Source organism: Natrix helvetica (assembly GCF_964273705.1).
Source record: "Natrix helvetica genome assembly, chromosome: 12".
NCBI lineage: Eukaryota > Metazoa > Chordata > Lepidosauria > Squamata > Natricidae > Natrix > Natrix helvetica.
In genome coordinates, this window is record NC_138556.1 from 1082731 (window position 1) to 1093908 (window position 11178).

Consider the following 11178-nt stretch of genomic DNA (forward strand, 5'->3'; position numbering starts at 1 on the left):
GCTGCCCCAAGCCCCACGATGCAACAGTCCAAGATATCGTCAACGTTGCAGAAAGCAGTGGCTGGGGAGGATCCTAAGGAATTATCTGTTACGGAAATGTTTAAAGAACTCATGAAGGGACAGAATGAAATGAGGGCTGAGATCAAAGAAGAACTCAGAGTGGTTAAAGAACATATAGCTGAAAATACACAACGAATTTTGGTGTTAGAGGACGGAATGGCGGGGCTGGGGGAAGAAGTGAAAGCAATGCGCAAGGGAAACACAGATATGGAAAATTTTCAGACAAAAGTAGAATTTGAAAGAATGTCCTTTTTTCTAAGATTCCAGAACTTACCAGAAACAGAGAATGAAAACCTTAAAGATATTATGAGTACAATTTTAGCAGATTATCTCAAGAGAGATAAAAAACAAATATGGTGAGATATGGATCTAGTATATAGGATAAATTCAGCATATGCTAGAAGACACAATGTTCCGAGGGAGATACATGTTAAGTTTGTCAGGAGATCCACAAGGAACGAGGTACTTGTGACCCAAAGGGAGGGACCATTGAAATACAAGGGTGAAGAGATCATCATTCTCAAACAGATCCCGAAAAAAATAAGAGATAGAAGGAGGAAATTTTCCTCCCTAGCAAAAAAATTATATGAAAAAGGGATCTGGTTTAAATAGCTGATTCCGGAGGGGATGTTAATCTTCTGGGAGGGAAATAGGATCAGAATTAATGTAGTCCAGGAGGCGGAGGCCTTCATTAAAAAGAATTTTCCACTCTCAGAGGAGGAATTGAGTGGGAGTAGTGAAAGAGACAGTAAAACACAAGATAGTAAGATCCAAGACGGGAAGGAGGGGGGCACTGAGGCTCTCTCTGGCGACAGGGAGGAAGAAGCAATATCGAAAAGGCTCAGATCTCAAAAATAAAATTATTTGGAACAATAGCAGTTAGTGATATATTAGAAAACGACAAAGAGAAACATGTAGGAACACAAGACTAACAATATAGAGTAAGATTTGGTTTACTGTTTTCTTCTATAAATTTGTTGTACAATGTTATATAAATGAGTATCGTGCTGGGATCTCTACCAGCAGTATGAAAGCTGCCAAAAAATTTTGTATACCTATTTACCCTTCCCTATATATTTGAAAACCAATAAAACTTTGTTTAAAAAAAAAAAGTCCAAACCGAAACCCTGCACCCATCAGCCCCTCCCATGGTCCAATCCCCATCCGTCCCAACTTGAGACGTCACTCCAGCCACTCCTCCTTCAGATGCAGGAATACCCTCACCTTGACTGAAAGAAGAATGTTGTTATGTCTAACTACATTCCCTCTACTAAATCCCCCCTCCTTAATTTCCCAAGCACAAGAATGTGGCAGCGTGGAAGCTTCCGGGGTTAATATGGCTTCCAAAGCTGATACTCAGTTCTGGTTCCTTTTGACTCAGGATGGTGTAATGAAAAATCTTTAGCAAAATCTAAGATGTTTTACAATGTTTGCATCCGGTTTAAAGAAAGTGAATTTTAGAATTGAGTTTGAGTTTGAAAGGCAACCATATATTTTGTCCCTACTTAAAAACAGAAAATGTTTAAATGCAACAGGAATAATCAAACCTTCTCTCAAATCTTGTTTTGACTCAGAATGATAAATCCTCTACGCCTGGTTTAAAGTCCAACACTCCCACGCCAAGGAGTGATGTACCGACACCTGGGACAAGCAGCACTCCGGGCCTCCGACCGTTGCCAGGGAAGCCCCTTGGAATGGATCCCTTGGGTAGGTTGTGTTTCTCCTTGATCCATTGGGGGGGGGGGCAATGGGGGGGGTCTGCTTGCACCAAAAGATGGAGGGAGAGGTTTGGATTTTGAGGGTGGTTCATAAGACTCAGAATGGCGGACAAGAAGGGGTCATCCAGGCCCGGTTCAAGAACCAGCTGTTACAGCCCCTTCTCTTTAAACGCTTCCAGGGCTCTATATCAACTCCTGTCTCAGCGGGTCTTGCTGCTCAGAATTTTTTCCAGCCCCCCCCCCCCCCCCCCAGCCAAAATTGGCTTCCCTGCAAGTTAGACGTGCCGTCCCTTGTCATCTCCTTCCCCAGGGACCTCGGGCAAATCCCAGTAGCAGCCTTGTTTCTTTTGCTCCATTTGATTGCGCAACCTGGCACTTTGTTTTTGACTGTTTGCTTATTCTTTGACTCTTTCTAGCATCCGCCTTAAGGACCCCCATCTCCCTCGCTAGCTCTCATGCTGCCCCCTTTGCCATGATGGGGCATCGCGAGATGAACGGCTCCCTTGCCAGCGCTGTGGCCTATGCGGGATTGCACAACATCCCCCCTCAAATGACAGCTGCCGCCGTAGCCTATGGCCGGTCACCCATGGTGAGCTCTGGAGCTGCACGTAGGCCTTTAGGCTCCTATCTATGGGGGGGGGGAGCACGTGGTCACCCCTGCCGGACAGGAGCCCCCTCGTTTCTTTTTTTATTTTTCATTGTTAAAATGCAAACTTCAAAAAAAAAAGGAGGGGGGGGGAGAAAACACAAAACAAAGCAAAACTAGATATGGCCAAAAAAGAAAAGAAATGTGCATCAAAAGAAAAAAAAATCCATATACCAGAATTGTTCTCCCAAGTGGAATACTGATAAATACATTTCAAGAATAATACCCCCCCCCCCTTACAAAGCAGGCACACGGTTTATGAACTTCTACAGCTCCGTTTACCCTGGGAAGTGGGCTGGGGGCTCCAGAAGGGCCTGGGGGCTGTGGCTTACCTTCAGAGCCAGAGCCACTCGAGGAGGAGGAGGTCTCAGTCAGGGTATCTTGGGTCACTGGGCCTGCCAGCCTCTCACCTGAGGGGAGGGATCTGGATGAAGGCTTTCTTTATGGATGCCCAGAAGTTCTGCAATTAAAGCAACATCATGCAGATAACCTAGCGGGGAATTGGCATCTGTACCATGCATTCTCCAAGTGGCATCTTAGGAGCCTTTGAGTTGGAGGATCCGCACTGCAGATCTCTTGGTTGGGATAGTTCTCCTCTGTCCTGCCTCTGGCCTCTGATCGCTTGTGCTGAAATTCCAGGGGTTGAGGGGAAGACCTTTGTCTCCCTAGGATCAGAAATTGAGGCTGTCTCTAAATCCTCTCCTGGAGGTGAGATCAGGACTTCTATCCTTTTATTGAGTGCTTTTCAAAAATCTCATTTCTAGGTTGGATTTGACCCCCATCCACCAATGAGGACTCCTGTCCTGCCCTCCATTTCTGGCGGCAAACCGTAAGTTGCTCTAAGCCTTTGTCCCCAACTTCAAACTTTTTTTGTCTTGAATCCTGTTCTGAAGAAAGACAGCTACTTAATAAGGATGGGGGTGGGATGGGGGTTACTTGGCTATGTGGCAAGTGCCATAAAGAAAGCCTGTGGGTGAGAATGATCTGTGGGTCTTTCCCAACAAGATCCAGCAGAGTCTTGAAGACGGAGCCTAAGGTGACCCTCGGTTTGTGGGTCGAGGTTAATTCAGTTTTTGAAAAGGCCTTGGCTCTGGACAACAAGAGCTGCCCTTGTCTTCCTCTCCCCAGGGCTTACTCCTTTCACGTCAGCACAGATGGGCAGATGCAGCCGGTTCCCTTCCCTCATGACGCCCTCGCTGGCCCTGGCATCCCCCGCCACGCCCGTCAGATCAATACCCTGAGCCATGGCGAAGTGGTGTGTGCCGTGACCATCAGCAACCCAACCAGGCATGTGTACACAGGGGGAAAGGGCTGTGTGAAGATTTGGGATATCAGCCAGCCGGGCACCAAGAACCCCATCTCCCAGCTGGATTGCTTGGTAAGTGGCAGGGCTGGTGATTGTTTGAGCCTGCTTCAAGATCTGTGCAATGACGTCAGGCGGTCATCCCCTACTGAGCTGTCAACCAGGTTACTTGTGAGCCCCCCCTTCCCCCCCCCCCCGATGGCTTCTGCTCGTCCCATGAGACTTGCAGAGGAGGAGACGTCCTTGGCTCCCTTCTGTTAACTGTGACATCTGACGGGAAAGGGAGCGTGGCATCCTGGCGCTGCTGGCCTTCCTGAAAATGCCAAATGCACAGCCATGCCTCTGAGTGCTGGGCCAGGCAGTGGGGGGAGCCCACCTTGAGGGGATGATTCCAGTTTTGGTGACCATGAAGAGTGTTGGTGGGATTTCCTATCAGTTTTGTGGTCGTGGTTGCTGGCTGCCCAGAAATGGGGGTGTCTGGGAGGCCATAAGGAAAAATTCCTTCACTAACTGTTCCTGCAGCAGCAAGATGGACGGCGTGGCCTTTTGGGGAGGGGGGGGAGAACATCAGTTTCTGGGAGTCAGAAAAGATGGAACTGGAAATGGGAGCACTAATCAGGGTGAGCCAATGTCATTGCTCTTTTAGGGGAAAGAGGCGGTGGCGGTGGGTTTTTTTAAAAAATAACCAAGCTAACTGTGGCCCCCTTAGCCTTGCCGATATTTCAGACTTGTTTTGCTTTTTCCACAAAGAGTTCTCCCCATATAACCCAAACGGGGGGCTCTTCCGGCCTTTCTAAGGGGTCCTGCCCTCATTTTCAGTGTGGAAATTTCTCTCTCCAGAACAGGGACAACTACATCCGTTCCTGCAAACTCCTTCCAGATGGGCGCACGCTGATTGTGGGGGGAGAGGCCAGCACCCTCACCATTTGGGATCTGGCTTCCCCCACCCCCAGAATCAAGGCAGAACTGACCTCCTCCGCCCCTGCCTGCTATGCCTTGGCCATCAGCCCAGATGCCAAAGTCTGCTTCTCTTGCTGCAGCGATGGGAACATTGCCGTCTGGGATCTCCACAACCAGACGTTGGTCAGGTGAGCTTCTCCAAATCTGAGGGACTGCTGGCATGAGGGGTTTGCAGGGAGGGGGCTTCCACGTGCTTTTGTTCAGAAGAAGGCTTCTCACAGTCTGGCATAACAAAATTATGTCCACTGGGAAATAAAGGAGGAGAAGCCGAATAGGGAGCAGAAGAGCCGCTTCTTCAAAGCCTTTCCTTGCTTGTCAGCATTCATCCTGATCGAGAACCCCAAGTACTTACCTTGCTTGGCTCTTCCGTCTTCCAGCCGGATGCCTGAGAATTCCTTCGGGATGTTGGCCAAAAGCTTCTCATCCTTGCAAGGGGAGAAATTTGGGCTCGTGAATCCCCAGATTCTGCTGGAGGAGAAAGTGGCCAAGGAAGCCTTTGCCCGGTTTCATCTGCTCTGCCGATTGTGTCCTCATCTGGAGCAGGGTTCCTTTCTTGTAGCCCCTCGTGTATGGAGTACTGCCTTGGGCTGTCCGGGGGCTGCCATTGAAGACCACTCAGAAACTGGAAGGGATCAGAATGCAGCCCTAGGGGGGGCTACAAGCAGTCGCGGTATCAGACTTGGGCTAGTTACCAGTGAGCATCTGGGTACAACTGAAGCCTATATTAAGCCATGGGGTCTGGTTATCCCAGGACTGCCTTTCTCCCTTTGTGTCTGCCCAGGGTCCCGTCCTTAAAACAGGGTCATTTAATGCAGTGGTCACCAACTGGTGGTCCACGAGAAACGTTTGGTGGTCCACAGAAAAATTATTTGCATTTTTTACATTGCACTAAATCAGGGGTCCTCAAACTACGCCCCCTGGGATGGATAGGTGCAATGGACGCTTGTGTCGCTGCAGAGAGTCTCCCCCTTCGGGGTCTTTTTGTGTGGGTCGGAGGGGGGCAGAAATTCCCACTTGGGGTCTGCTTCTGCCTCCTGGTGGGGGGCTTTGGGTGATGGCTGGAGGGAAGCCCCACTGGGGGCAAAGAGCCGGAGGGCCTCGTTCCAGTGGGACTGCATCATGGCCTGGAACTGGCTGACCATCTCAGCCCGCTGAGCCTCCAGGCGTTGGCACCTGGCCTTGCACTCCCGCGGGTCTTCTCTCTGCTTGGAAAGCCTATGCTCCTAGTCCTCAGTGAGGTGCTTCTACTGAGCCTCCTTTTTGGTCAGATCCAATTTGAACTGAGCTGTTTTGCCAACTCTTTCTCCTGGGGGCTGCTTAGCTCCAGCAACTGCTTCCTGTTGGGGCCCTCAGGAGCCCGGGTGGGCAGGCGAGGAGGGGCTGGGAGGGGAGGGGCGAGTAGAGGCTGGTGAGGTGCCCCACGTGAGTTACATTGAGTTGGCCACCCCCACCCAGCCGGTCATTAGAAAGATCATATTGAAAATTATGAATGTAGTGGTCCCTGAGTTCCGAAAGGTTGATGACCCCTGAGCTAAGGAGTCCTAGGAAATGTACCGTCTCGGTGGTGTCACTTCCCCTCTGGAGCAATATCCCCCGGGGAGTTTGGTCCTTGAAGTGAAAGCCTGCCCCTTCCCCAGGTGCTGAGATGCCCTTTCTGTGGGCATTTTGTATAGTTAGACTTCGTTACTTGTTTTGTTACCCACCCTCTTATGTGGGGGTGGTTATAGGGTTGTTATTGTAAACTGGCCAGAATGAACTGAGTGGCTCTATAAATTTCATAAGAGAAGTAACAATAAATAAGAGAAGATTCAGAAACCCTCTTTCCTTCGCTTGGTTCGCTTCTCAGGCAGTTCCAGGGTCACACCGATGGTGCCAGCTGCATCGACATCTCCCACGATGGCACCAAACTCTGGACGGGGGGCTTGGATAACACTGTGCGCTCCTGGGACCTTCGGGAAGGCAGGCAGCTCCAGCAACATGACTTCACCTCCCAGGTGAGTTTTGCCTTGACCCCAGAGGCCCAACCTCTCTGAGCTGAAATCTCTGCAGGGAAGAGGAGCTAAAAGGACCGTCCAAGAAGCGCCAGGTTGATGGAGGTGGATTCTAGGACCCAAAGGAGCCTGGTGGAGGCAGGGGGTTATTGGTGGTCCATCACAGCTACCAAACCTGCTCCTGGAATCCCAGCCTGAGTTGGATTTAAAATTCATGAAACCCAACAAGGGGCTTCGGTTTGCAAGGCAAAGCCAGGCTGAAGTAAGAAATAACCTGATGTAGGAAAAGAGGGAGGGGTGTCCTGGGGACATTTCCTTTTGAGGGACAGGCAGCCTGGCAGGAGAACCAGCCCCCCCCCCCCTTTCTCCTCCTTGCTTTGGGAGCAGTTCATTTTAGCCTTTGATTGAGCCGAGAGGCACCTCGGGACAGCTGCTCCTGGTCTTCTTTGTAGATCTTCTCGCTCGGCTACTGCCCAACGGCCGAGTGGCTTGCAGTCGGATTGGAGAGCAGCAATGTGGAAGTGCTGCATCACACGAAGCCTGACAAATATCAGCTCCACCTGCATGAAAGCTGTGTCCTCTCCCTGAAGTTTGCCTATTGTGGTGAGTGCCTCTTGGGTCGAGGGTGCAATTCAGTGGCAGGGATTGGATCTCGCAGCTTGGTGGTCCTGGATGCAGGAAAAGGCTGCTTGAGACCTGGGAGGAACCAGGCGTTTCCTGAAGCTGCAGCTAAGCATCTGCAGCTAGCTTTTTACCCCTGCATCAGGAAGGGAAGGCACTTGCCTGTCCTGCCCATTTTGAGAAAAGGTGCGAATAGGAGCAGGGAATAGGCCTGGTCACCCGTAGCACTGGCTTCCTGGCAGGAAATTAAGAAAACCCTTTGGATTCATGGTGCTCTCCGCATTCTTGCCTTGTTTTCTTGTTGGGGAAGCTAACGCCCGCTTTGTGCCTGTAGGAAAGTGGTTTGTAAGCACTGGTAAAGACAACCTTCTCAATGCCTGGAGGACCCCATATGGAGCCAGCATCTTCCAGGTGAGAGCCTTCCCCTGGGTTGGGGGGGCAGCAAGCGTGGCTCCTCTGAGTCTTGAGTAGTCTGCAAGGCTCCCTGTTCTGTGCCAAGAGAGCCCCCTGCATGCTTGTTCTCCATTCTCTTGTGCCTACACACAGTTGCAGAGCATGTGCATGCAAGCGCCGGCAAGACACTTGCTGATATTACTGTCTGATCCTGTGGAAACTAAAAGGGATTGTTTTTTCTTTTTCTTTTCCCCATCAAGTCAAAAGAATCTTCTTCCGTTTTAAGCTGTGACATTTCAGCAGATGACAAATACATTGTCACAGGTTCAGGTGACAAGAAGGCCACAGTTTACGAAGTCATCTACTGAGTAGCTATGACTTGGCTAATGACTCTGGCAGAAGAGCGCAAAAGGAGAGCATCGGAAGAAGGGTCCTTTGATGCCGTCTGGAGGGCTTTATGACCTGGTTGGATCTTCTGGAAGGGACTTTGAAGCTTAATCCAGCTGATCAGTGGCAGCGCATTGTCCATGCTGGTTTGTGTTTTTCTCCTGGTTCTTAGGCCTCATGCCAGCGATCAGAAGGCAGCTAACACCCTGGATGGGCATTCAGGAGGGGTCTCCTTTCCCCATCAGACTTGTAGGAACTGTAGATAACAGGAGCTTCATGCTGTGGCTTCCTTGTTCTGCTGCTCAGCAGCGTGTTGTCGCCCTCTTTGATTTCTGCTGCTGCTTTCTTGGTCTGCTCTTGCTGTGAACTGCTTCTGTTTTGTTTCCATTCTGGTGGTAACCACCATTATTTTTCTCCCAACCCTGCCCTCCCCTCCCCTTGAAAATATGCTTGGAGATACTCTTACCAGCCTCGTGACCAGCCTGAGCAAAGGTGTCCTCCATGAAATGGTTTTCTCTCTTGGATGTGTGAACTGGTTCTTCTGGCATTGAGCCTTCAGCTGGACCCTTCTCTTCCAGTTCTGCTGGCAGCGGAGAAGTCGCCGTTTCCAAAGCACTTGTCAGTCGGGGCAACAGGATGCCTTGCCCCTCAAGTGGGCCCTTGCCCATTACAGCGTTCAGACCCAAACACTGAGAGGACGGGGGTTCGGGAACGCAACCGTTAACTAATAACGCTCAGGGAGCAAAGAAAACGAGAATAGCAACTTGTGGTGGGATTTTTTTTTACTCCAATGAAAATAAAGTAATAGATAATAATGTTTAAATGCAGGTTGTTTTTTAAGTTTACTAATGAACATGGTTTCTTTATGGGGTGGTGGACAGTGGGATTTCTGTGGCTTTTGGCAATCCGTGTTTCAGCCTGTTGGCCTGAATAAAAGTTGTATGTGGGGAAGGGAGCAGGGAGGGAGGCCCGTTTCTGGCATTTTTGTACTAAAGGAGAAAATAAAATTAAAATTAAAGACGGGAAATTACGTATTTGTGTAGCAGAACTTGCCTCGCAATGTAGCATATGAAAAAGAATTTTTATACCACATTTTATGGATTATTTTTTAATTGTTGATTTTGATCTGGTTTTTAAAAAGGTAACTGTAGCTTAATGGTGAAAAAACTACCTGTTTCTATTAAAAGCCCTGCTGATGCACAAAGGCAGATGGAGTGGAAGGGTCTTTGTCTGGGAGGCCAAATCCTTTTTGTCGGCAGGCCGAAGGGGCTGAAGCTCGATTGCGTGTGGCTGGGTTGGGTCGTGAAGATGCCCTCTGCATTTTTCCAAGATAAACAGGAGCATTCATGTATGTAGCTCCCCCCTCCCCCAATTGTTACAAATCATCATTCTGCTTTGTTCTGGTCTACATTTTTATGCTAATTAAACTTTGCAAATGAGCAAAATATTTCCAATATCTTGAGGTGTGAAAAGTTATCACTTTTCAACCCAGCGATAGCTTCCCCAGTGACCTGCTTTCTAGCAGAAATTCATTCTTAGCATCCCGCTTCAAGAATATCCCCAAACGTTCCCTGTTTCCCCATTGTTTGTAGACTGTCCCCTTATGGTTCAAATTGTCCTGTGCGGAAGAATTGAAAATGAGGTTGATTGGAGGAGGAGTTCGTCCAGTCCATGATTACATTGTATATGTATGGTCCTTATCTTACATGGTGGTGGTGGTGGTGATGATGATGAAGATGATGATGATGATGATGCAACCTGTTCCGTGGTGTCTGATTCTCCGTGATTGAATGGGCCAGTTCTCTCCCCATTCTACATTTGTTTGGCTTCTTTCATTTGTTTTATGCCTGGCTGGTTTCGGCTTTGATGTTCTGGGTGGCTGGTTTCCTTTTTCCTTCCACTGACCATTTTGAGTACAACTGCCTTTTCCAGTTATCTGAAGGACTATACGTAAGGCAGTTTTTGGTGGTTTTGGCTTTGAGTTTGGTTTATACCGGTACTTGCTTATTTGTCACCTTTGCTGTCCAAAGGATGCGCTTCAGAAGCCGCCTCCTGCATCACAGCTCGAACAAGTCCCGTCTCGTTTTTTTCATGACAAACTTTCAGAACTGTAGGTTGCTATGAGAAATGCAATAGTGCGAGTAACCTGCATTTAGTAGCCCAGCTGATGTCTTTGCTTTTCCATACTTTGTTTTTGCTCATCAGTGCAGGGCCACCCAGTGCAGTTTCATGCTTTATTTATGGACCACATTCACGGCTTTGATCAAGCTGCGATCCTAGGAGTTCTTGCATGCATTCAATCTCTTCACCCTGGTTGTTGCGACATTGCCATTGCTTGATCTTTTGGATAGGAGAAGAGGCCAAATTCTGAGCTGCTTTGGTTCCTGCTTGGAGCTGTAATTGTACTTGTTATCTTTATTGGAAGGGGAAAGGAGACAAGGCAGCCCCACTTCTTTGGGGGCAGGCATTGTGCTGTGTGAGGACAGGACTCCTGCTGCCAGAGGGCAATTTTGATAGTTCTGGTGCTGGTCCATGGCCAGGGGGCGCATTGTGCCCATGAGAATGGAATTTAGAATTTAGGCAGTCTTAGGAGTCTTCTTTCCTGTTACGTCTTTTCTAAGCAAATTTGCACAGATGAAGTGGGAAATTATTTTTACACCCTGGGCAATAAAATGCCAGCCATTTGGTCCAAATTGCAAAAAAAGTAAATAAATGGTGAAGTCAGCTTTGGCTTTGGAAATTTATTTATTTTATTTATTTTATTGAACTTATTAGTCGCCCCCTCTCCCCACAGGGACTCGGGGCGACGTACAGAGCAATAATCAAGATAGCACCATATATCGTGCAGAGGAGGTAAAAATAAGTCCATAAATAAGCATACTTACAAAATTTAAAGCCCCAAAAATATTAAACTCTAAAAACTTTAAAAAACAAAATTTCCCATTATAAAATGACCTGGGGTGGCAAGATTGTAACGTTATGCCAGGCCGGCTTGACAAAACAGGTAGGTCTTCAGCTTCATACGGAAGGAGCGAAGGTCGGTTGTTGTCCGGATGTCTGGGGGGAGGTCATTCCAAAGGGTAGGGCCCACCACAGAGA

The 11178-nt window shown here is 48.6% G+C and overlaps 1 protein-coding gene across 6 annotated transcripts in view; it reads left to right on the top strand.

Moving 5' to 3' along the window:
• LOC309398231 (transducin-like enhancer protein 3) overlaps positions 1-9422 on the top strand; it is a 45568-nt gene extending 36146 nt beyond the window's left edge. Inside the window, exons 12-20 of one of the 6 annotated variants that reach the window (XM_081964927.1) lie at positions 1635-1767; positions 2195-2367; positions 3189-3253; positions 3553-3802; positions 4568-4815; positions 6534-6681; positions 7131-7281; positions 7634-7710; positions 7953-9422. In XM_081964927.1, the coding sequence (XP_081821053.1) occupies positions 1635-1767; positions 2195-2367; positions 3189-3253; positions 3553-3802; positions 4568-4815; positions 6534-6681; positions 7131-7281; positions 7634-7710; positions 7953-8060 (1353 nt within the window). In that variant the 3' untranslated portion in view covers positions 8061-9422. The remainder of the gene's footprint in view (positions 1-1634; positions 1768-2194; positions 2368-3188; positions 3254-3552; positions 3803-4567; positions 4816-6533; positions 6682-7130; positions 7282-7633; positions 7711-7952) is intronic. The other 5 variants (XM_081964928.1, XM_081964929.1, XM_081964930.1 and 2 more) reach the window with 5 other exon arrangements.
• Positions 9423-11178: the final 1756 nt, after the last annotated feature.